The following is a 26,054-nucleotide window of genomic DNA, read 5'->3' on the forward strand; positions in this document are numbered from 1 at the left end:
GTTTATAACTTTTTACGCAATCAACATCGAGCGAAACGAAATAGTATCCTTGAAATTAAATAATAGATGATATATTATAACTAGAAGGTAAACTAAAGATATTTTTTGCATCGTTATAACTACGAAGAGGGAGAACTACGGAAACATTCGAATTCGACGATAATACAAAGGTTTGCTTTACATATGTGTCTCTGTGAGATGACAAACATCGAATACTTTATCCTGCATTAATCCTTACGTATCCTGAATTTTTATAAAACACAATTTACTGCTCGCGGAAACGATTCTAGAAACTGTATTCCAGTTTCGTTTCGCTGTCCCCGTCGCTGCAACAAACAGTAACGTCTTGTATTCCAGGTTTAATGATTAAAAACTGTCCCATAAATTATCATCCGTGTTAAAAGAGAAAAAAGTTAAGAACGAAAATGCAAAACTGTTATGTACGCTAGCCAGTACGCTACCTCTGGATAACCATAGTCGATCGTTCTAAGTACCACGATCCGTTACTTTCACTCTGTCAGCTTCCACCTAATCCTGTAAGAACGTACAGATTATGGTTACCCATTGCGAGACAATGATGATTTTTCTCGTTGGTTTTCGATCGTGTCTCTCTTTGGCCATCCTTCAGCTGTCCAGCAGCTGACGGACGGGCAGTGTTTCTCCGTTTTACGAACCGTTCCCGCGGAAATTCTCGGCTGTCCCTGTAGCCGAGTGACGAACTAAAATCCGTGAATCGCAATCGCACTCTTCACTTGACGTGCCGACTCTTCGCCCCCCTCCTTTCCGTCCGACGCCGTGCTGAAACATTTAAAAAGCCAAGTTTTGCTTGCCGCAACGCCTCGCGAAGATTCTCTATATTGCCAAGCTGATTCACGCTGAGAAGCTTCGTTTCGATTTTCCCGGTTTGCAAGCCGCACGTGTCGCATGCATATGGGACAGGCATTGCAGAGGGGAACATGTCTTTCATGTTTTCGCTGTCCGTCTCGTCGTTGCCCGGACAGTATGGTACAAATACTACTGGAATGAAGCCAAGCTGACCAATGAGAGGAATGGATGTCGTGCTGGTGGTTTTGACTGTATCGTTTCCAGGCTCGACAAGGTAACAGGGACAGGTTTCAGGGTCTGGCCCTACAGACTGATCGTAGGGCTTGATATTGATCGGATTCGGTGGCTGAACACCGATCGCAGCGAACTCGAAGCTCGGTTCGCTAGATTTTTCGGATAATTGGTTTACCTGTTTGATAAGCGCGGCGGTATTTTCTTCGGGGCTCGTTTCTATTCGAATCACAGGTTCGCTCAATTTCGTCACTTGTTGCGGATATTTACGATTCTCGCGAGAGCCCTGTTGCAATCTGTCTCGGCTGGAGTACTTCGCACTAGTGGTAGGACCACCCACTCCGTCGTAAACAGTTTGAGGAATTGGCGATACAATTTTCTTAAGATCTTCGTAGTTATTTCGGTCTTCCTGTTCTGTGTATTTACGCAATTCCTTTCGTTGCGTTTGCAGCAAAGAATTAATTTCGTCCGCATTTTGGTTCACTTGTCCTGTCTGATAGCCGGGTCTCTGGGATCGATTTGCCAACTGCGAGTCTATATATGCATCCTTCACTCCTATGGGACCGCTTATCTTGCTTGGATATGTAAACGTTGTAGATTCGACGTTCTTTTCGTAGCCTTCATTCGAAGTTTCATTATTGAAATATTTCAATTCGAACTTAGAGTTAGAGGTTAACCGTTCTACTTGCTTCTGTCCATACAACGGATAAACGTAAGAGGTTGGCGTCGTAGCTTCGTAATATTTGATGGGATATTGAATCTTAATTGGTCCTTCGTAGTGTGGACGAATTGTTGGGTGAGCTCCAGGCACGTAGTCGGGATCACCAGGCCATGGCCCATCTGGGCCGGGCGAACCTGTCGGCCATGGACCATCTGGACCAGGAGGGCCATCGCCACCTATACCTCCTATTCCTCCAATTCCACCTTCAGGGCCTCCTGGCCCGCCTGGTCCACCTGGACCGCTTGGTCCTTGAGGACCATCCGGACCATTGGGCCATGGACCATTGGGACCATCTGGACCTACACCACCAATTGGGCCTTCATGCCCGGGAGGATATCCTGGATATGGGGGATACGGAGGCTGATCTGAAACAACAGAAAAAAATTTATAATTTTAGTGGAATATATATTAATAAAAAATGAACCAAATATTTCTATTATACTAGAAATTCTACACATTTGCTAAGTTCAACATGGAGATTTAAAATGTACATACCTGGAGTTGATGATCCGGGATGTCCATGATGTCCAGGCTTCCCAGGCTTTCCAGGGACCTCTGGATACGGCGGTGTTCCAGGGTATCCTGGTTGCGGTGGGACAGGTGGGACCCCAGGTATCCCAGGCTGTCCCGGCCTACCCGGCTTGCCAGGTTTACCAGGTTTTCCAGGTATACCTGGTATTCCAGGAGTTCCTGGCGTACCGGGGGTACCGGGATAACCTGGTTGTGGAGGTATTGGTGGAGTTCCGGGTGTTCCAGGAGTTCCTGGTCTACCAGGGATACCGGGATAACCTGGTTGTGGAGATATTGGTGGAGTTCCGGGTGTTCCGGGTGTTCCGGGAATTCCTGGCGTACCGGGGATACCGGGATAACCTGGCTGTGGAGGTATTGGTGAAGTTCCGGGTGTTCCGGGAATTCCTGGTGTACCAGGGATACCGGGATAACCTGGCTGTGGAGGTATTGGCGGAGTGCCGGGTGTTCCAGGAGTTCCTGGTGTACCGGGGATACCGGGATAACCTGGTTGTGGAGGTACTGGAGGAGTTCCGGGTGTTCCGGGAATTCCTGGTGTACCAGGGATACCGGGATAACCTGGCTGTGGAGGTATTGGCGGAGTGCCGGGTGTTCCAGGAGTTCCTGGTGTACCGGGGATACCGGGATAACCTGGTTGTGGAGGTACTGGAGGAGTTCCGGGTGTTCCGGGAATTCCTGGTGTACCAGGGATACCGGGATAACCTGGCTGTGGAGATATTGGCGGAGAGCCGGGTGTTCCAGGAGTTCCTGGTGTACCGGGGATACCGGGATAACCTGGTTGTGGAGGTACTGGAGGAGTTCCGGGTGTTCCGGGAATTCCTGGTGTACCAGGGATACCGGGATAACCTGGCTGTGGAGGTATTGGCGGAGTGCCGGGTGTTCCAGGAGTTCCTGGTGTACCGGGGATACCGGGATAACCTGGTTGTGGAGGTACTGGAGGAGTTCCGGGTGTTCCGGGAATGCCTGGTGTACCAGGGATACCGGGATAACCTGGCTGTGGAGGTATTGGCGGAGTGCCGGGTGTTCCAGGAGTTCCTGGTGTACCGGGAATACCGGGATAACCTGGTTGTGGAGGTACTGGTGGAGTTCCGGGTGTTCCGGGAATTCCTGGCGCACCGGGGATACCGGGATAACCTGGTTGTGGAGGTACTGGTGGAGTTCCAGGTATTGCTGGAGTTCCTGGTGTACCGGGGGTGCCGGGATAACCTGGTTGAGGAGGTATTGGTGGAGTTCCGGGTGTTCCGGGAATTCCGGGCGTCCCGGGAATACCGGGATAACCTGGCTGTGGAGGTATTGGTGGAGCTCCGGGTATTCCAGGAGTTCCTGGCGTGCCGGGGGTGCCAGGATATCCTGGCGTACCAGGAGGACCAGGATGACCGGGTCTACCTGGTGAACCGGGACTTCCGGGGTAACCCGGATGTGATGGATGTCCAGGCTTACTCGGTTTGCCAGGTTTGCCAGGTTTGCTAGGCCTGCCAGGTTTACCTGGTATTCCGGGTGTTCCAGGCAATCCAGGAGCTCCAGGACTACCAGGGGAGCCAGGATATTCCGGAGATGGTGGATATGGCGGTGGATATGGCATGCCGGGAGTTTCTGGAGTTTCGGATGAACCAGGATATGGTGGTTGTTCTGGAATTGCTGGGACGCCAGGTTTCCCAGGTTTCCCGGGTTTGGCAGGTTTCCCAGGTTTGCCCGGTCTTCCTGGTGCACCAGGATATCCTGGTTGTGCTGGGCCACCAGGTATTCCAGGCGTTCCGGGATATCCAGGTTGCGGCGGCGTACCAGGGTAGCCTGGTGTTCCTGGTATACCCGGTGTACCGGGAGTACCAGGCGTGCCAGGGCCTCCAGGTTGGGACGGTTTTCCGGGGAAGCCGGGTTGTCCTGGCGTACCAGGTTGAGGTGGTGCTCCAGGATATCCGGGAGTTCCCGGTGTACCAGGCGTTCCAGGTGCCCCAGGTGTGCCTGGGTATCCGGGTTGTGGTGGTGTTCCAGGATAGCCGGGTTGTCCTGGCGTTCCAGGTGTGCCAGGTGTGCCAGGTGTGCCAGGTGTGCCAGGTGTTCCGGGTTTACCTGGGTATCCAGGTTGGGGTGGTGTTCCAGGATATCCCGGTGTTCCCGGTGTACCGGGTGTTCCTGGTATGCCTGGGTATCCGGGTTGCGGCGGTGTTCCAGGATAGCCGGGTTGTCCTGGCGTCCCAGGTGTGCCAGGTGTGCCAGGTGTGCTGGGGCTTCCAGGTTGTGGTGGTGTTCCAGGATAGCCGGGTTGTCCTGGCGTTCCAGGTGTGCCAGGTGTTCCGGGTTTACCTGGGTATCCAGGTTGGGGTGGTGTTCCAGGATATCCCGGTGTTCCCGGTGTACCGGGTGTTCCTGGTATGCCTGGGTATCCGGGTTGCGGCGGTGTTCCAGGATAGCCGGGTTGTCCTGGCGTCCCAGGTGTGCCAGGTGTGCCAGGTGTGCCAGGCTTGCCTGGATATCCAGGTTGCGGCGGTGTTCCAGGATAGCCGGGTTGTCCTGGCGTCCCAGGTGTGCCAGGTATGCCAGGTGTTCCGGGTTTACCTGGGTATCCAGGTTGGGGAGGTGTTCCAGGATATCCCGGGGTTCCCGGTGCACCGGGTGTTCCAGGTGTGCCTGGGTATCCGGGTTGTGGTGGAGTTCCAGGATAACCGGGTTGTCCTGGCGTTCCAGGTGTGCCAGGTGTGCCAGGTGTTCCGGGTTTACCTGGGTATCCAGGTTGCGGCGGTGTTCCAGGATAACCGGGTTGTCCTGGCGTTCCAGGTGTGCCAGGTGTGCCTGGGTATCCGGGTTGTGGTGGCGTTCCAGGATATCCAGGTTGAGGTGGCGTCCCAGGGTAGCCGGGTTGTCCTGGCGTTCCGGGTGTGCCAGGAGTGCCGGGTGTTCCGGGTTTGCCTGGGTATCCAGGTTGGGGTGGAGTTCCAGGATAACCGGGTTGTCCTGGCGTTCCAGGTGTGCCAGGTGTTCCGGGTTTACCTGGGTATCCAGGTTGCGGCGGTGTTCCAGGATAACCGGGTTGTCCTGGCGTTCCAGGTGTGCCAGGTGTGCCTGGGTATCCGGGTTGTGGTGGCGTTCCAGGATATCCAGGTTGAGGTGGTGTCCCAGGATAGCCGGGCTGTCCTGGCTTTCCTGGTGTACCAGGCGTGCCGGGTGTGCCGGGGTGTCCAGGTTGAGGTGGCGTTCCAGGATGTCCGGGTTGTCCTGGCTTTCCAGGTATGCCAGGAGTGCCAGGTGTTCCAGGTTTGCCCGGGTGTCCAGGCATGCCAGGTGTGCCTGGGTATCCAGGTTGTGGTGGTTTTCCGGGGTAACCGGGTTGCCCTGGTGTTCCTGGCGTGCCAGGCTTGCCAGGTGTGCCTGGGTATCCAGGTTGCGATGGTTTTCCGGGGTAGCCTGGTTTTCCTGGCGTTCCCGGTGTTCCCGGTGTACCAGGCGTGCCAGGTGTGCCTGGGTATCCAGGTTGTGGTGGTTTTCCGGGGTAACCGGGTTGCCCTGGAGTTCCGGGCGTACCAGGCGTGCCAGGTGTGCCTGGGTATCCGGGTTGTTCTGGCGTTCCAGGTGTGCCAGGAGTGCCAGGTGTTCCGGGTTTACCTGGGTATCCAGGTTGGGGTGGTGTTCCAGGGTAGCCGGGTTGTCCTGGTGTACCAGGTGTGCCAGGAGTGCCAGGTGTGCCGGGGCTTCCAGGTTGTGGTGGTGTTCCAGGATGGCCGGGTTGTCCTGGCGTTCCAGGTGCTCCAGGTGTGCCAGGTGTGCCAGGCTTACCTGGGTATCCAGGTTGTGGCGGCGTTCCGGGATATCCGGGTTGTCCTGGCTTTCCAGGTGTGCCAGGAGTGCCAGGTGTTCCAGGTTTGCCCGGGTGTCCAGGCATGCCAGGTGTGCCTGGGTATCCAGGTTGTGGTGGTTTTCCGGGGTAACCGGGTTGCCCTGGAGTTCCGGGCGTACCAGGCGTGCCAGGTGTGCCTGGGTATCCGGGCTGTGGTGGTTTTCCAGGATAGCCGGGTTGTCCTGGCGTTCCAGGTGTGCCAGGAGTGCCAGGTGTTCCGGGTTTACCTGGGTATCCAGGTTGGGGTGGTGTTCCAGGGTAGCCGGGTTGTCCTGGTGTACCAGGTGTGCCAGGAGTGCCAGGTGTGCCGGGGCTTCCAGGTTGTGGTGGTGTTCCAGGATGGCCGGGTTGTCCTGGCGTTCCGGGTGTGCCAGGAGTGCCAGGTGTTCCGGGTTTACCTGGGTATCCTGGTTGGGGTGGTGTCCCAGGATATGCCGGTGTTCCCGGTGTACCAGGTATTCCTGGTGTGCCTGGATATCCGGGTTGTGGTGGTGTTCCAGGATAGCCGGGTTTTCCTGGCGTTCCGGGTGTGCCAGGAGTGCCAGGTGTGCCAGGCTTGCCTGGATATCCAGGTTGCGGCGGTGTTCCAGGATAGCCGGGTTGTCCTGGCGTCCCAGGTGTGCCAGGTATGCCAGGTGTTCCGGGTTTACCTGGGTATCCAGGTTGGGGAGGTGTTCCAGGATATCCCGGGGTTCCCGGTGCACCGGGTGTTCCAGGTGTGCCTGGGTATCCGGGTTGTGGTGGAGTTCCAGGATAACCGGGTTGTCCTGGCGTTCCAGGTGCGCCAGGTGTGCCAGGTGTGCCAGGTGTTCCGGGTTTACCTGGGTATCCAGGTTGTGGTGGTGTTCCAGGATATCCTGGTTGTCCTGGCGTTCCAGGTGTACCAGGGGTGCCAGGTGTTCCTGGTTTACCTGGGTATCCAGGTTGGGGTGGTGTTCCAGGATACCCTGGTGTTCCCGGTGTACCAGGTGTTCCAGGTGTGCCTGGGTATCCGGGTTGTGGTGGTGTTCCAGGGTAGCCGGGTTGCCCTGGCGTTCCAGGTGTGCCAGGAGTGCCAGGTGTTCCTGGTTTACCTGGGTATCCAGGTTGGGGTGGTGTTCCAGGATACCCTGGTGTTCCCGGTGTACCAGGTGTTCCAGGTGTGCCTGGGTATCCGGGTTGTGGTGGTGTTCCAGGGTAGCCGGGTTGCCCTGGCGTTCCAGGTGTGCCAGGACTGCCAGGTGTTCCGGGTTTACCTGGGTATCCAGGTTGGGGTGGTGTTCCAGGATACCCTGGTGTTCCCGGTGTACCAGGTGTTCCAGGTGTGCCTGGGTATCCGGGTTGTGGTGGTGTTCCAGGGTAGCCGGGTTGCCCTGGCGTTCCAGGTGTGCCAGGACTGCCAGGTGTTCCGGGTTTACCTGGGTATCCAGGTTGGGGTGGTGTTCCAGGATACCCTGGTGTTCCCGGTGTACCAGGTGTTCCAGGTGTGCCTGGGTATCCGGGTTGTGGTGGTTTTCCAGGGTAGCCGGGTTGCCCTGGCGTTCCAGGTGTGCCAGGAGTGCCAGGTTGTGGTGGTGTTCCAGGATATCCGGGTTGTCCTGGCGTTCCAGGTGTACCAGGCGTGCCAGGTATACCTGGAGTTCCAGGTGTGCCTGGGTATCCGGGTTGTGGTGGTGTTCCAGGATAGCCGGGTTTTCCTGGCGTTCCAGGTGTGCCAGGAGTGCCAGGTGTTCCTGGTTTACCTGGGTATCCAGGTTGGGGTGGTGTTCCAGGATACCCTGGTGTTCCCGGTGTACCAGGTGTTCCAGGTGTGCCTGGGTATCCGGGTTGTGGTGGTGTTCCAGGGTAGCCGGGTTGTCCTGGCGTTCCAGGTGTGCCAGGAGTGCCAGGTGTTCCGGGTTTACCTGGGTATCCAGGTTGGGGTGGTGTTCCAGGATACCCTGGTGTTCCCGGTGTACCAGGTGTTCCAGGTGTGCCTGGGTATCCGGGTTGTGGTGGTTTTCCAGGGTAGCCGGGTTGCCCTGGCGTTCCAGGTGTGCCAGGAGTGCCAGGTTGTGGTGGTGTTCCAGGATATCCGGGTTGTCCTGGCTTTCCAGGTGTACCAGGCGTGCCAGGTATACCTGGAGTTCCAGGTGTGCCTGGGTATCCGGGTTGTGACGGTGTTTCCGGCATTCCGGGATATCCTGTAAATGAAATTTTTGTATTTGTTATGGATCTTTTTAAAATTTTCGTACTAGTATTCTTTCGTCGCATGTTGTATGTTTCGTACAGTATCGACGTTTGCCATTCTGTCATGTTGTGCATACCAGGGTTATTCGGGTATTCCGGTTGTTTTGGTGGATTCTGTATTTTACCTGGTTATGTCAGTGTTCCACCTATGATTGAACCGTTTGTGCTTGGGCCTTTGTGTTATTTAATGTTAGTGTTTTGGTTTCGAACTTGACTTGTTTGTTTGTTATTTATATGAATAGTGATTTACCTGGTATTGGTATGACGCTTGATCCTGAACCCGTTCCATCGAATTGTCTACATATTTCTGGGAAATACAGATTTGCCCATTCTGTAATCACCCCATGATGATCGTGATGATCATCATGTTCCTGATGATGTTGTCCTGTGTCATCTTCGTGGTGATGTTCGTGTTCATGAAGGAACAATTCAACCGAGTTTCCTGGTTGAACAACTCGATATCCCCAACCATCGCTGATGTAGAACGTTGTTTTCAGCTTTCCAAATGGATCAATATATCCATAGCATCCATACGTGATGTCGTCTGGACCGCGTACCTCGTGATGAAATTGCCCGTTGGGACTTACTTCATAACCATAATTATATGCATCTGATAAGAAGAATAATAATATATTCAAATATGTACGAAACGATTCTCCAATATGCTGTCATCAATAACTATATACTCACTCGAATAGAAATCTTGATTTAGGTATTGAATTTTCTGCTCGTCACTGATGTTCAATATTACTTCTCTACTCTGCCTGCTTCCTTGTTGCTGTGTGTATTGCAACAGAGATGTGGCAATCACCTATTGCAGATGAATTTACGATTAATTAGTAAAAAAATTGTGTTTTATTATTACAATATTCGTTTGCATTTTATTTTGTAAAGTATATAGTTATGACACTGGGTTTTAGAAGGCTGATTATAAATCAGGAGAAAGCTATAAATAATACAGTTTGTTATTCTAATACGCTTGTAACTCACACTATATGATTAATTAATCAGAAACGATAATTAAGCACGAAATTAGCCAACTTGTTTTTCGCTAGGTGGACTTTAGCTGGACTAATCTTGTTCACCTTTTAAAAGCTTAGCAAAGATTCACTAACAGATCGTCTCGTCATCTTAAATGTCAAGTCGACCGCTTGAAGTTCAGAAATATGCTTGCTGAAACCATGCAACTACATTTTATTCTAAAAATTAGTTCCCTTTTGATTTTAAACAATCAGTTAGGTAACATATTTATATATTTCAATTTTTTAAATTTTCTTTCGTCATAAATCAGTTATATAGGTATAGCTGAAAATGACATACAAAATCTAATTTTTTATTGCCCCTGGGCTTTAATTCATTTCTGACTATAAAAATTTCAATAAGTTTATACACATTCTTTATTCTGATATTTCCTAATATAAACCAGAAATATCTAGATTAAATTTTGTTCTCTTAAAATATTTTAAGAATACTGTTTCGCTATTAAAATACATATAAAAAAAAAGACTAAAAGGAGGTTTCGCTATTACTTTACGAGCATTATTTTTGTTCATGTGCCCTTAACGAACACCTTCATACACGCATAAAACAAGGTAGTACCACGAAATCGTTGTACTATGCTTAATTTCGCTCTTTTTTTGTCACTAACAATAACGTTTGATCTTCTTATACCCTAAAAGTCAACTTAATGAGTCCTGGAATTATTTCCACGTGCTTAATGCTAAAAAAGCCTTTTTCATTCGCGTTGCAGTTTAGGATAATTAAAAAATAAAGTCGCGTAATCTTTCAATGGAACATCATCGTGTTCCTCAGTGGAACGATAAACATCTCAGGAACGTCGGCAATCCTTATAACGTTTTACACTTCGAGTGCTTCTTCCCCGAAGAAATTTTATTTCAAAATAATGAGGTCAATGAAGCTTGTACGATTTACGTCGACAAGCCACAGTCAAAGGATAAAAATCGTCCAAATTTATTGCTTCTGCTTGGACGTTCGTATTACTACTATTGGCGCTATTACAGTCACAGTGCGTCATTTTATCTCCCACGTTTTTTAATTATACCCTGAAACCACTAAACGATCATCGGACGTGATATGCGTAGTAAAAGGACAAAAAATGTCTTTTTATTCATGAAGATTTATTCGTAATGATTATAAGAATCATTTTTATTGCTCTACGCTCGTCGTAGCGATAGTGGACTTCCTTCGACTTTGTGGTAAAGCTGCTTCGTTACCTTCGACGATGTTACGGTGGTACAGTGAGATAACAATGCGACAATTAACATGTTAATTTTGTATGGACGATGATTTAACGAGATATTTCTGCTTTATGTGTTCTTCGCGCTATACACATTGTTATTAAATTATGGTTTCTACGCGTTGCGATTAAGAAATTGTTTAAGCACCGCTTAGTGAAGCTTAAAGGATACAGGAACAAAGGTACCCCGAGTATAATGAAACTAAGCTTCAGGAGCTTAAAGGAATGCAAAATATCGGTTAGACGATGGAGACTTTCACGGAGACGAAGTAAAAATATATTACGGTATAATCGTAACAGAAATATTTTTCAGAATTTGAACGTTAAAGAGATCAGATGGAACGAGTCGATTCATTACCAAAGCAAACATTGCGATTTTCATTAATGGGAATAATTGATCGAAAGTTATATTTTATCGAAGCTACGAATAAGAGCAGATTATCTTTATGCTAAAGAAAACTATCCCAGGCAAACGAGACGCTGGTCTTATTTAACGTTAAATAACATTCATAATTTTTCATTAAAACTTTAATTAGTAAATTGAAAGTGGATATTTTCGTTTAAGTAGATTATCCGAATATTCCATTACGCGAATCCTGTCCTGTTTATCAACGCCCACTCGTGTCAACCGAAAGTGAAATTTCGAAGCAGTTTCTGCGCGATACCTCGGCCGATCCTACCGAACGAGTTTAGATTCACGTTGTTTGCTTGCGTATTTATCGGTTATTGCGGATCGATAGCGAAGAGGAATTATTAATCGCGTTATAGGTTCGAAAAAATACGACTTTCCATTACTTTCGTTCGATTTCCAATTTTCATTCGATTTATGTGTGATCTGGTTATTGGTCTACGAGCATTTTTACGGTGTTTAAGAAATATCGAAGTTAGATATAATGGCTGGGAAAGAAGTTACGAGTAGAAAATACAAGACATTCGTTGCAAACGTATACTTCAACGAGATGACAAGATTCTAATTCTCTACAAAACTCTAATTTCAGATAAATCTTTCTTAACTTTTGCTATGAATTTTCCCAACGCTCTAATCATTGCAAGCCACACTTGTTGTGTATCAAAGCGTTTGAAAGGGTAGCCAGTTAATAGAGACGTTTGTTATAACACGCATCTTCTCGTTCGTGACGTTAAAACACGCTTAGAATTATCAACTTATGTTCGTAATCATGATTGATGGTTGCTTAGTTACGGGTTCCACCCACATGAAAGGCAATTGAAACGCTACTTTATTCTTCACAAGTATTTTTGACAGTCCTATTCAATCAGATTAATGATACCTTGCTAAGCTTTAATCACTGATTTCAGCTAGAAAGCTATGATTTATGCACGCGATGTAATAAGTCAATAACGAAATGAAACAGATACAAATTGGCATTGAGCAATGGGTCGCGTGAGCCTTCGCGGTAAGACGGTACGTATAAAAAAATAGCTGATTAAAAAAAGTTTATTTTCTTTTGCTTATTTTGCATAAAATTTGCCAGGCTTTCCATTCCTAAGCGTCGTAATACGACGATCGAGGAATGTGCCGTTGAATCGATTAGATAGAAGATTGATGGAAAGAATGATGCATTTTCTGGAATTTCACCTTATCGATCCAGCTATTATTAAGAAATCCTAACATCATCGATCACCAACCGAACGATAATCTCCGTGAAAATATTCATTTATAGAAACTGTTTATGCATATACGAACTAGTTCCAGCATATTCTTAATGGTATCAAGGACGTTGGTACCATCGATCTCCGATCGTATTTCCATTCTGATATTTCCGCGACAACGCGTCAAATCAAACATTCCAAAACGTACAACATCTACGATAGTCGACGTCAAATATAAAAACGATTTAATATACGTTTGAGAGATGTACGATAACATCTGATCATTGGTAAAAGTGGTTTCTAAATTTGACAAGTGACGCGTATCGCTTTCTTTCCACGCCTTGCAAATCGCGAACCCTTTCTCGCCCCGCGTTCCAATCCACGTCGATCGAACAGGCTGCGAAAGCAAATTGACGCGGTAGGTTCGCTCCTCCTTGACGAGTACGAGAAATCAATGGTCGCGTACAACCACGTAGTTTCACCCATGAATAATAAACGAAGAGGTCGTCTGGACTCTGAAAGCGCGAGTATTCGATCGCGAAACATCTTGTTCGGCACGAGGTCGACCTAGATCGTTGTGAAAAGTGGCACGATCGCTCGTATCCTGCTAGGACGTTCTTTGCCGCGTGATCGATGATGTCAGACAGCCGTATCGTTCCACCTACGAAAAGGGAAAGTGAGATCCCGAGTAGCTCTTCTTCCCGACCATCTCTTCGCCATATCTCGCCTTCTGTATATACAGTCCTTCGTGTGTGGTGGGAAAGGTTAATATATGCCAACGCTCGACCTGCCCTGCGCCGTGAATCAAACGTCGCCTGTTAATCCCTCTGGTATTCGTGCCGGCGCGATATTTTAGTGGACAATGGTAAATCAAGGATCGAACCCCAGGCAGTAACCATCCGCGTTTACGCGCCTCACCGGCTGTCAAGATTAACATCGTGTCGCGTCGCTTAGACGTCTTCAGGATACACACGGACATAAACCCACATTGGGAACCGGTGAAGATTTCGCGGGGGACTCGAGGACGTCCGAGAACGCGCGAAAGGCAGTTGATCGATCGTGGTCCGGTCGATCGAAACGAATGTTTCGCTAAGGAAATCACAGGTCACAAAAGTACTCGGACAATTGTAAAGAAGTTCGATGCGTGTGTCATGTAAAATATGTTGAAATTTCGTTTGCGCTGTGATGAGACACGCGAGTACACTTTTTGTTTTCTTTTTTCTTTTCTGTCTTTTCGTTGATGTGCTCTGGATATGGTAAAATTATCTTCATAGAACGCCATACGCTTTTGAATTTGTAGACACGAGCTGCGATAGGAGGGAGCGATTTTCTCACTAGTGTATTAAAGGACGAAAGACGAATTCGTCCGAGGTGGTTGAAATTTTTGCGAATAAGAGAGAGTTATACATATGTGTACATTGGCGAATATCGTTTCGATGTACGTATTTCGGATTGTTTATTCTGCGTCCCTGTTGCTTTCATCGCGATTCGCTGTTGTTGATTTCGAATGTTAGGTGCGCGCGAAGTTATTTCCCGAGGGAAAAATATTATTACGAGTAACTACTGTTTAATAAATATTCATATGGTAAATATGCAGCGTGATAGTTTCGGTATTTGTATCTCGAGAACGATAAATAATCACGTTTAAGATTACATTGAAAATGATTAGTCTCATATTAAAATACTTCGATTAGCTATCAAGCAAAAAGTTATTACATTTTCCCTGTCGTCTTCCCTTGCGATAACTTGTCCTGTAAACTATGTATTTTTTCTTCCGAGATGATAATTCGAAACCTCTTAAATTATCTGTAAATCGATAGATCCAGTCTCGCTATGAATTGCCTTTAAAAACCTAATTGTAATTCTCGATGCGGTGTTAGCATCGTAAAACCGAGTATTAGAGATTATCCACGGAACAGCGATGAAATGGCACGTAAACGAATGCAGATTATCGAAAGATGAAGCGGTGTTTATCGAATAGGGCATCTGAAATTATACGTATGATTTTCAGGCGAAGAAACGTGGATCCGTATGAATATCCACGTGACGAGGATTGTCCCGGCCGATCGAGACGGTCGTCGATCCCTTAAAATGGTATTCTATACGTTAAAAGTAAGAAATCTTTCGTGATGATTAAAAGCAACAACGATCTGTATATCCTTTTGCAGAAAAACAACGAATTTATTAACGAAACAGGTAAATTCCGACGAGGAAATTTTATAAATTGTAAAAATTGTTAAAAATTTGATAAAAATGTAAAAAAAAAATTGAATAAAAATGAACTATTTGCCGATAATTTGTTACCCGTCAAATCACGCTATAATTAGTTATTATATTATTACGCGGCAAAATAGTTACCCGTTTATTACCTGGTTTTTCCACGAGAACTTTACAATGGGAAAGGCGATTGGGATTCGTTTTCTCATCGCACGGTGAAGATGTAATCAGTCATAAAATTCATAGCGATAAATTCATACGGCTCTGTCAATAGAATAAATTCTCAATGACATTGATGATTGATAATTGAGAATTACAAGTCAAGGGCCGGACGAACAACCGTAAAAGTTCACGACAATTCATAAATTCGTAGCTTCGTTACGCGTTCTATTTGTTCCGTTTCGTATCGAACTGTTTTATTACCTTCGATACGAATCCTCCTCCGTGAAACTTTCGTTTTCTGAGTCATTGGTAATCAGATAACTCGGCCTCATATATCAGTACACTGGAGGATACAGGCATAAAAAATGCTATAAAAATTCGATTATTTATACGTATAAAAACTTTCTTGGTTTATTCATCGTACACCATCTGTTCGTTAGAAAAGCGACGCAAATAAGAAAAGTACATTTTTGTGGAAATCTCATCTCGCCCGAACTATCCTCTTAAATATCACGCGAAACGATTCTTCGCGTAGGAAACTGGGAATATCAAAGTGGAAAATTTCATTCGACTTTCGTATTAAATTCCGATTTGATCTGAGGTAGTCGATTTGGTAGCAAAACGAACGCGGTTAGTCGTACTTGGTCGCTTGTTCTGATAACACTATCACGCGGCATCGCATAAAGTCGAACAGTATTGGCCATTATACGCGATCTTTTCTATATCTCGTGTCGCGATTGAAACGTTAATTTCCTTTCTACTCGTTGGATCGTGCAGATTTATTTTTGGTACGATTGCCAGACAGAGTATGGCGTTCCTGGTCGACCTCGAGTATCGAAAATTGAAAACGAAAGCTAGCTTTTAATCGAGTCGGTGGTTAAATGAAGCAGCATCGCAAATAGTATCTGAGGCATATAAACGATCGTTTAACACGAATTCGTTTCGTTTGGTTTCAGTGGGTGACTGGTGTTTGCGTTTTTAAATAGCACATTTTTAAATCGTGGCCGCGAGTGCCTGGCTGACGACTTCTTGAAAATGAGAACACCGCGAGTAACGAAGAGATACTTGGACCAGAACGTCGTGCCATCGTGGTTCAAGGTAAGAAATTGTGCCCATTCGTCACTTCCATATGCGTAGCCTTTTATTTACAAGCGGCTCTAAGACCTTTGTTGCGTGAACGATTACGCGCAAAACTTACGCACAGTATGCGTTTGCCGTGTTAAATTCTGATTTGTTTAAACATGCAGCAAGTTCGTGTGATATATTGTACCGAAACAGAGGAGGGAAATATAGATTAATTATCGTTGGGCAAAATTACGTACGCGTGGGTAAACGTCATGAGTGGATTTAAGCAAAAGTCAAAGGTGAAGTTATAAAAAGCTAGAGGGCTTTGAAAAGTATAATTCGTCTAAAAAGAATTCTTTCATTTCCACGTTTTTAATCCGTTCTCTTAATCAAGTATTTTCTGATCGATGGAAAACCTTTTTGCATAAGAAAGAAATAATAGGCTTTGAAGCGCGATAGCGTTTACCGATAATATCAACATCGCTTAAACCCATTTTCACGTGACAATCTCGTAATAAGCTCGATCGTGTACACACAGGCGATCTCTGTGGAAGAGAAATAACACAACGATATCATCCGTGACTTGTGTTCGCGGGCGGATAGCCGGAATATTGCAAAATGAAAACAGAGAATCGTGTAACACGGTTATGAGAAAATTACAAGCGTATGTAAGATGTTCGAAATCTTATTAAGTCTCGACAGATATCGTTAATTAAAGCGTGTGAACGCATAATGGTTACAATTTCTTCTCTCTGAGAAAAAAAGAACGATCGGCTGAAAAGATTGCGGCCGTCGATTGCATAATCGCTCGTATGTACCACGAAACGCGCTACTCTATTCACGCTCGTCCCGTTCTCCGTTTTCATTTACTCTGTCATTTGCATACAGATGTTGCGTTTTTGCGGTGTATAATCATTATGACAGGTAGAAACTCGAGGGACGTAAAAACAAGTCCGTAAATATGTGTATCTATAATCTTCTCGCGTGGAACATCCTTATTAATTATTAATTCTTCTATCTTATCTTTCGTATCGTGGGTCTGATTTTAATATGCATATAGTTTGTTTCAAAGGTGAAAATTTCATTAACAAAGTCTGTTAATTATTTACAACTTTTCATACTTATGGACATAGGCTCGCGAACAGCCTGTGTTCGAACGCTTGTACAATTCCTTTGTATATGTAATCTTTATATAAACTTTGACAGTTGCTTCCAATTTTTCCGATATGATCTTGGCAGTGCTATCTCATTACAGTGTTAATGAAATTTGAAAACGTATATCATATGGACATGAAAATTTTCCATAAGTATTTTGTGTTTAAGTATTTTCATGAAGCAATGTATATGTATATATATTGTATATATATATATATAAAGTTAAATAAAAGAGAAGAGTGAAATATAATTATTTCCTGAAGAAAATTTGAAAGAGAAATTTTGAAGTTACGAAGCTTTAAAATCAATAATTAATATTGCAGATAATATTATAATAATAGTAGTACTGTAATACTTAATATAGCAAAGAGAAAGAAGATGTATAATGATGTCTCATTTGAGAAACTACATAATTAATAATAATTGGATCACGGTAGAAAGATACTAGAGAAGAGAATAAAGTCGATTATTGTCTTAACGTGATCCCCATAAAGAGAACGCAACGATCTCTCGTTCACATGCTCCAACAGAAAATAATTACATACAAGCTCTCGTAATCCTGTGACAGAAAAATTCCACTAAACGAGGGACAATTAGCAGAAATCGATACTCTTTGTGCAAATTCATTTCCTACATTACTCGTATTCTGTTCCACGCGTTACTCATATCTTTACGTAACTCGACATGATTCTCTTCTTTTTTTTGTCAAGTCACTAAAAATCTAAGTCACTAATCAAAGAGAAGAAACAGAAAATGCATATATCGAACAAATCGTACCGTCATCGGAAGGATTTCCCCGAGACAGGAATTTCCATCAGCAGTTAGAGTCTTTATATTTAACATTGCTGTTTACACTTTGCACTTGTTCTTAACTGTGTATACAGTTGGTTTTGAAAATAATCGAACATTAGCATAACTTTGACTTCTACGTTCTGTACCCGAGATAAATACAGATAAAACCGTGCTATTGAACAAAAGGACTATCAGACAATTACCATTTTTCGCGACACGAAAATTCACTTTTTCCCCAACGTTTCTTTAAAATATTTAAACAACGGTTTGTTCTAAGCCACAAATTCTTTACCTCCTGAATCTATACACTTCGATATACCACATAGCATTCTTGCTGTTTTATCTGCTGTTTTATCTTAAAAGTTATACTACTATCCGAATATCTTCGAGGTCGACCGTATATGCTCGTGTATCAGACATTAAAATAAAGTTTAATTTTAGTTCGGATACTCCGAGCACCTATCTTTCCTACATGGATAAATTTAAATCTTTACGCAATACCAAAAATTCCTACATTTCTAATTCAATTACAAAATAACGAAATTCGTTTGAATCAGTTCCACTGAAATCTTTCACAACGAACAGTCGTTAAATTGCACATCCCTTGGCATGTATTATACTTCTGCTTTAAAAGACGAACGTATCTTTAAAATCGTTTTACGTTTGTATCAAAGATCTAACATTAAAACAAACATTCTTTCTTCACACGGACCCATTTGCCTATCTATCGTATCAATTAATCTTCCTAATAATTTGATGCGCGATCGCCTACGGGGTGGTAAAACCGATCAACCCCTGTATAATGTATATCGCGTGATGAATCGGCCCGAGGCTGGACGGTGGCCTCTGTGTCGCGAAACACGAATCGGCGCATCATAGCATTCAGTGAAAGTCAGCGACGAGTTGCGTAATGGAACGTCGATATCGCTTGGAGCCAGGCCTCTGGCCTGGCGATCGTTTATCTTACGGTTTGGCCGCATCGATTCGAGCAGATACGCGCGCACAGCCGAGTTTAGGATCATTCAGATCGTTTTCTATTCGGAGAAAGTTCAGCCGGCCTGGTTCGTGCGAAATTCATGGCCGAACGAGCTCGAATCGTTGAACACATAGGATAAGACCGAAGCGAGATTGATAAGAATTGATTGGCAATTCGAGTAGGAATGATAATCGTAGAAAGAGGAATCGATTTATAGATATTAGAAGAGGAATGAACTTAGTGATTATTTCCAGGGGAGGGATTAAATGATAAGGATGAAAGAAGTTTTCGATATTAGATAAAGTAACATTTCTATTGTTTCGTTGAGTTTGAATGGCTGACACTGCAGTTCAAGTAAGTCGAAGGAGATTCAAATAGATTGGTCAGGTAGGTTAGGTGAGATATTAAAAAATAGTCATAGATATAATTAAAAGAGATGCAATTAAATAAGTTGCAACTGACTTAAATGCATCGATCGGTCGAAGTTGTGTGCAGCATTGATGAATAATTGTATTTGATATATTGATTGATATTGTATTTTGATAATTTGATTAAATATTTGCTTAATATCAATAATATCCGAATGGTGTTTGAATTGCAATGCTCAAACATCGATATCGTATTGTACGATTTGTATTGCGATCGATTACGTGGATGCTCGCAGGTTGCGTGCTTCACGGGAATCGTTCTATCCGATCCTCGAAACATCGAGGGATCGTTGTTCCAAAAATCAAGATAACTCGGTGGTCTCGCAACCGACACTGTACGCGACACTTAATCTCCCTCCTTCTTTTCCTTCGTTCATCAACGTAATCGTACTAATTGTTCGTGGAAACAATGGCCGGTTGCGGGAGAAAAGCAATTTAATATCAGAAGGCCAACCGGGATATTACCGAAACCAGATGGAGGCGGTTTGCATTATTGGGAGGATTACGAAAAGAAAGTTAGCTCGATAGGATCTACACGGATTCATTGTCAGCCCGTTGCGGAGGTCGTGGCAACAAGTGTGCGAGGGTTCGACGGTGTTTGTTGCGGCTTTGTGGTTTCTTCTAATGTAAAATCAGACAAAACGCGAATTAATTTATCACATACTGCCTAGCACGTGGAACATTGAACAACAAAGGAATAGAAAGAAACTTTTTTAATTGAAACACCAGAAATCGAATACTTTTCATATTTGTTTTAGAATATTTTTTCCTAGCTTCTTTCTAATGGTGACGTTACCTCGATTATAGAAACCTTTCACGAATATATCATGCGTGTTATATAGAACTTTTTGAAATTTCGTTAGCACTATGGTGAAACACGACTATTAAGATTGTATCGATAATGTTTGAAACGAACTTGAAAATATATATGGAAGTTACAAAATGTTTGTCTGGTTTTCATGAGCTGGTTAAAAATCACCAAAGTATCTGATCGGTAAATTATTATCGATTGTATCAGTAAGCAACAATATTCAGCAAATTGTCAGAAGAAAACTCTCTCTGAGGATCTGCCACTATTTAAAAAGAAAACAAAATTTCTATTCCCGTGGTATCTGTTCCAAAATATTCCCAGTGATGCAACTTTCGATCGTTGCACAGTACTTTCACATTTTCTATCTATTTTCTCCCAGATAAACCCGAAATAGAAATCTGATTTAATCATTAGCATATTCGTAACGTTACCACCTTGCTTTGTAACACTTGCTTTCTATGTCATTGTTCCCTGATTGGACACAGACCATTTTCTGAAACCCTGAGTCATGTTCTCTCTGTGAATTTGTAACTTCAATCTTTCTGCATATCGAAAACATAAGAGGCCAAGTAAAATCCTGCGGGGAAATTAATCGAAAAGGACATTGTGGCAAAATCAGCGTGGCCGATACACGTGCTCCTCAAACAAGACTTTCTTGCTGTCTAACCTTTAAACATTGTTCCTTGCGCGCGTCTTTCACAACTGAGTTGCAACGAGTTGCTTAATGCATCGCGTACCAACATTATGTTTTACTGATTACATTAATATATAAATTCTTAGACAAGTTGTACGGCATTTAGTGAACTTTCGCATCGCATTGAAAGGAACGATTATGGTTTTTCAACTATTTAATTTCGATATAGGCAAGCATTATTAAATAATAATTTTGCTTTTCGCTTGCAATTCACGTTATTGCTCTTTATGTATTTCCCTGGGCACATGCAAATCCTTTTACTTTTCGATTTGCTTTGTAATTTTCAGAGCTGCCAGTGTAATTAAACACAAATAAAAAAAAAAAAAGAAAAAAAAATGATGCCCGAAGTAACAATTTCAGTCGGTTTTAGCTCTAGAAATTTAAGAGAAAATAACGTGGTTTATTGTTTGTTACGTTTTAGCTGCGATTTTCTACGCGAATCAAACTTTAATTTCAGAATTCCTCGCCGTGCTTTTAAACCGACTGCAATTTCATTTAAACACCTGCTGTGCTCAATTTCAATCACACTTTACAACGATTATACTCTTGACCCGAGCAATCGAATCTTGCGTACATTCGCGAAATAATTTCCATCGTGAGTTACGATTATATGGAAGATATTGCATGATATTTAGCTAGAAGACCTAACGACGAAGGTAAAGGGTAATTGTGAACGTGAGCGTATCGGCGATCAAGCATTCAATAAATCATAAAACATAATTATTACCTCAGGGTATCAGCTTTTAGAAAAGTTTCCACGTGAGAGGGTAGCCTTTTGAAATCTGTGTTATTTAGCCAAGTAGTCGGAGCTCGTGACGAGCGTCGTATGTCGTTTCATCAAAGATCCGTCTGTTTGCGAGGCAGTTACGACGAATCGGCAGTTAAACGCGTTTGCAAATTACCTTTTACCTTAGGGTGGCTGGTACATCTCATTGCACCACCTCGTGACTATGACAACGAGTTCGACGAAACTTTCAATTCTATCCAGGATTAAATGACGATTGTGGCCAGGTGCGTGTGCAAACTTACTCCCTTTGTACTCTCAGCACGTTTACACATCGTTTAAATGTCTTTCAAATAGGATCTTCTCGCCAAGGGAATTATCTCTGCCGTAAAAAAATTCCCCCTACATCTGGTTAATTAAAATTTACTCGTCTGACAGACGTCGCGGTTTTTAATTCTTGTTAAACCCTTTTTTGTAACGTTTCAATAGAGATACACGGGTTCTTGAAAGTATTCGAACACTCGTAGACATCTTTCACCGAATACATTATGTACGAAACATTGTGAAATTTCATTAGCACCGTTATGAGACTGATTATCATGATTATGTTCGTTAAGTTTGAAACAAATGCAAAAGTAGGATATACGTATGTAAAAATGAGAAGATATTCACTAAAGTACAAATGTACGCGTATTTCGCAATGATCACGAAAGTTAAGTTTAAGTAATCAATTAACCATTGTATTGATAAACCTGGATATTCGTTGGGGACCTTCGTCAATGCTAATTTTTTTTTATTGATAAACTTTCAAACTTTATTGATAAAACCATGAGACTCGTGTCTCGTTAGAGTACTAATCAAGACGTTTTACGTAACACGTACGATATACACATCGAGGGTTTCTGTGATATGTGTTCAAATACCTTCGTGAACCACTGTACAAAGAAGGTAAAGGGGTTATCTGTTAATAGATATCTGATAGATAAAGATTATCTATTTCGTGGAAGAGTCGATGCACCGTTCAGGGAGTCAAAAATTTGCAAGAAATTGGCGGCCAGACGAATTTGCAAATTTGCAACGTACTATCGCAGAAGCGCAGTAAACGGGCAGCTGCGGACCGGAACAAATTAGCTGAGCTTTTGTATTTAACTAGCCGTATCAAAGCGTTAAACGCTGTATCTCGCCGGATTTGTAAACAGTACAAACGGATTGCATCTGAAGATAATTTCTAGAGATTGAAGATAGAGCCGGAGCAGCCTATAGTTCAACCGGTAGTCGTCAATCATTGCCAGACTTTCGATAGAAGAGGCCTTATTCGAAGTTCTCCCGACAGATGAGCAGATCTTCTGCTAACCATTGACCGGCTATTATTTCACAAGCCCTTTCTTTTTCCCCAGCCCCCTGTACCTATCCATCTCCTCTGTATTTGTGCACTTAGAACCCTATAGTTATCGCCCGTCTACCATCAATATCGGAGACTCGTTGAAAAGATCGAATCTAATTTCTAAATTAAAGAATCCCATTCTTTCAATCTCTACGATTATCTAATTCTGTCGTAAACAAACGATATCGATTTTTCATTTATTTCAGTGAAAAGTATTTCTTCAAATCTTTGTTCCATCTCTCTTAATTCATCTTCTATTAAATTCCTAATTACAATTTTTTTTTATTCAATACCACAGCTACTAGTGCTTTCTATCTTTGGTATTCCTCTCGAATATCCTCTTTTTATTCTAAAACTCGCGAATAATTATGCACGTTAATGGGACAGATTCTTCGTCGATTCGTTGACGAGTCCCTAAACGTTCCATATACCAAAACTCTGATCCGATGTCTTTATCGCGACCGTCGATCGTTCGTTTCGCGGTTGTTCCATCGTTTGTACGCAAGTAGTCGCAGCTTACTTATATAATTTATACCCTGAGAGACAATGATGCGTCGGATAGCAGGGGTCATCTCGATGACTGGCGACCGATACGCGTTCGAATGCATCGTTATGCGTCACGCTCGAACGAACCACGGGATTACACGCGAGCATAATAGCGTTACTCCCGCGGCATTGAGAGTTATGAATGAAATGTAGTGCAACGACATTGGCGTGCGAGTGCCAAGATCAATGAAACTCCGCTCCACGAGCATCGACCATCGCGATACCGGCCTATTATATTATATGATGGTGCAATCGTCATTCGCTTCGATTCGCGTGTAACTACGTCCGACGCATTTCAAATGTATAACCGAACCTCTGTTATCTGCGCAAGGTTTAATGACCTTGAAACATTCCTCTTCCAATCCCTACTCGTACACGTAAGCGGAATAATTAATTTCCACGTGATATTCTTGAAAATTCGTTAGAGGCTTCCGATCGAGATTAAATAATTCTTGAAATTGTTTTCGCAACCACTGTGAATAATTTCTGCGCATAATTGAAATACTATTTGTATGTTTTTAATTAATCTATACTATGAGAGTTATTTGATTGATGAGAATTATTTAATTGGTGAGAGTCGATGGAAATTGCACTAGGAATACTCGATAAAGGAAATGATCTATATTATTTCCCAAAAAAAAAAAAAAGAAAAAAAATAGGTAACATATAGAGTAAGAAATCTAAAAATTAAACTTTGACGAGTTGATAAGGATTAAAGGTTGATTTTTCTTTTGTTTTTCTAAACATAAGCGGAAGTGTGTTGGAAGTAACGAGCGTTACATTGGGTGCAGTGCAAGAGAATGATCGCCGACCCGATTGTTGGTTGCGATTTTCTATTTGCAGTCGAATAAACGTATGCCTTTATTTCGTAATTCGTTGATACTTCGTCGCGACGTGGCGTGAATCTCTTTGCTTTCATCCCAGAGAACGTGCAGGTGTAAACGCCTATCATCGCTATATTTAAGTGACGGCTACCGTGAAAGATTATTCGCGGATAAACGCTTTATTTCAGTCTGACTAATGATCAATCAATTTCAATCAACTCGTGGCTAGTACGCTAATGAATTTCTATATAATTTGAAATCTATTGAATAACGATAGTGCGATCGATTAATTTTACTTTCGTGATAGGAAATATTTGAAATTTTACAAGTCACACGTTGTTTTTATATTTTAACCACCCACTATTTCTATTTTATTTATCTATCGTTTAATAACATAAAATTATTAGACCGTTTAGAAGTTTCTTCGCATATTCCAAACATATTTTTATGTTGAATGAGACACGATGAAGAGTTTGTTGCAGACGAAGGTACGTGCGCAAATTTCAATGGATACGTAGAATTTGAGAATTATTGCAGAATGTTCATATGAAAGGACACGTTTTCTGTTTCTCGTGCAACCTATGAAACGAATAGAATGAACTCAATATTGAAATTGCGTCGAGTTAATAAATATCGTTCCCGCGTTCCACATATCAGCGCGAAAAAAAGGGAAGCTTCAATTAAAAGTTTAATTGTAACATGGAATAAATCATACACACAATTTGTAGTGTTGCGATTACGAACTTGTTGATAACATTTTAATTCCATCGATATTCGCTATCAATTTAAAACATCAAAAGTTTGATCGCGTTATTACACAGAGTAATATATCGTGTTCCAAATATTTCAAGCTCGTCGAGCACCCAAACAAAATTAGAGTACAGTTTACCCATTTCTCGAACTACACCTAAATCACAATCAACGTTTCCAACAGCTCGTTTCAACTTCGAAAACGACACTTCCTCGTCGCGTTGCAAAAGGATTTGCCAAATAAATAATTTCCATACAAGGCCATCGGACCAAAACGCAGCAATCCATGTCAATGGTATTCTACTCAGCCCACGCGATTATCTCATCCATTTCTACCTGATTGCCAACTCTAAAACGTCTAAAACACCTTGCCTACTCTCGACAAACTCAACGAACCTACATCCACGACCGTTCTATTTGCAGCGAAATTGAGTTGTAACGTTTCTCTGACCAACATCCCGTTTCACAATTACCTAACTACGGCAATTCACTGACTCGACTGTCAAAAAGGAAGAGAAGATGAAGAAAGAAGCGAAAAGGAATAGAAAAGAATTTGTAGCACTCGTGGTCCTGCGTATATGGGACACGTACCAGGCTGAAGAAAGCGGCGCGCACACGGCCGACCATCCTGACGCACCGGTTGCTTCCGTTTAGCAAGGCATCGTCACGACGATCTCAGTCTCGTACAGATGATGATCTCTTCGTATTGTACACGCAGTGTGCCGTTCGAACTGAAAGACTGAAGACGTAGCCAGCAGAAGAAGGCTTATATACAGGGTGGGGGTCGGCAAGACCAACCGACCAACTTGGTGCCCATCCTCTTCTTGGTGTCTTCTCTTTTCCCCATTCTTCTCCGTTTCGACTCTTCAGGGATAATTCTTACGTGCTCCCCACTCTATTTGCCCTCCCCCTCACGATATAGTGATCCTTGTTCGTCTTGAATCTGCAGGACCCTTCCGCTCGAGTAAAAAGGAGTCATGGAACGTGGCACGATCCTCCAACCATCGTTATGCTTATGGAATGGGGGATTCGATGGTTTCCGAGGATGGCTGATGGTTTCAGAACACCTCCTTTTTTCCCTACTCCTCCATTCTGTTGCTTTTGTTTTGGTACCTTCAAAAAAGGCTCGCGGTTGTTAGTCGAAACGAGGAGGTGTGCTATAGACGGATGATCGATGAGTGTCGAGCGATGTAAATCGTTTCTTCCACCTTTCTTCGGGGGCGGTTTCGTTATTTTTACCAGCGGCCATGGAAGAATGTGGGTGGCAATCGGGAGTTTCGTTGCAGTTTATCTTTACGGACGTGTTACTTTCT

At 43.8% G+C, this 26,054-nt stretch overlaps 1 protein-coding gene across 1 annotated transcript; it reads right to left on the minus strand.

Annotated features, from left to right (window-relative positions):
* Positions 1–748: 748 nt before the first annotated feature.
* LOC126871309 (collagen alpha-2(IV) chain-like) lies at positions 749–25,473 on the minus strand. Its single transcript, XM_050629946.1, has 8 exons — positions 25,333–25,473; positions 9,036–9,156; positions 8,596–8,955; positions 7,049–8,299; positions 3,368–6,535; positions 3,080–3,223; positions 2,273–3,007; positions 749–2,142 (listed from the first exon to the last, which is right to left on the minus strand). The coding sequence occupies exons 1-8, from the start codon at positions 25,366–25,368 to the stop codon at positions 749–751; spliced, it is 7,209 nt and encodes a 2,402-aa protein (XP_050485903.1). The 5' UTR covers positions 25,369–25,473.
* Between the last annotated feature and the right edge of the window lie 581 nt (positions 25,474–26,054).

This window comes from Bombus huntii, chromosome 11 (genome assembly GCF_024542735.1).
Source record: "Bombus huntii isolate Logan2020A chromosome 11, iyBomHunt1.1, whole genome shotgun sequence".
Taxonomy (NCBI): Eukaryota; Metazoa; Arthropoda; class Insecta; order Hymenoptera; family Apidae; genus Bombus; species Bombus huntii.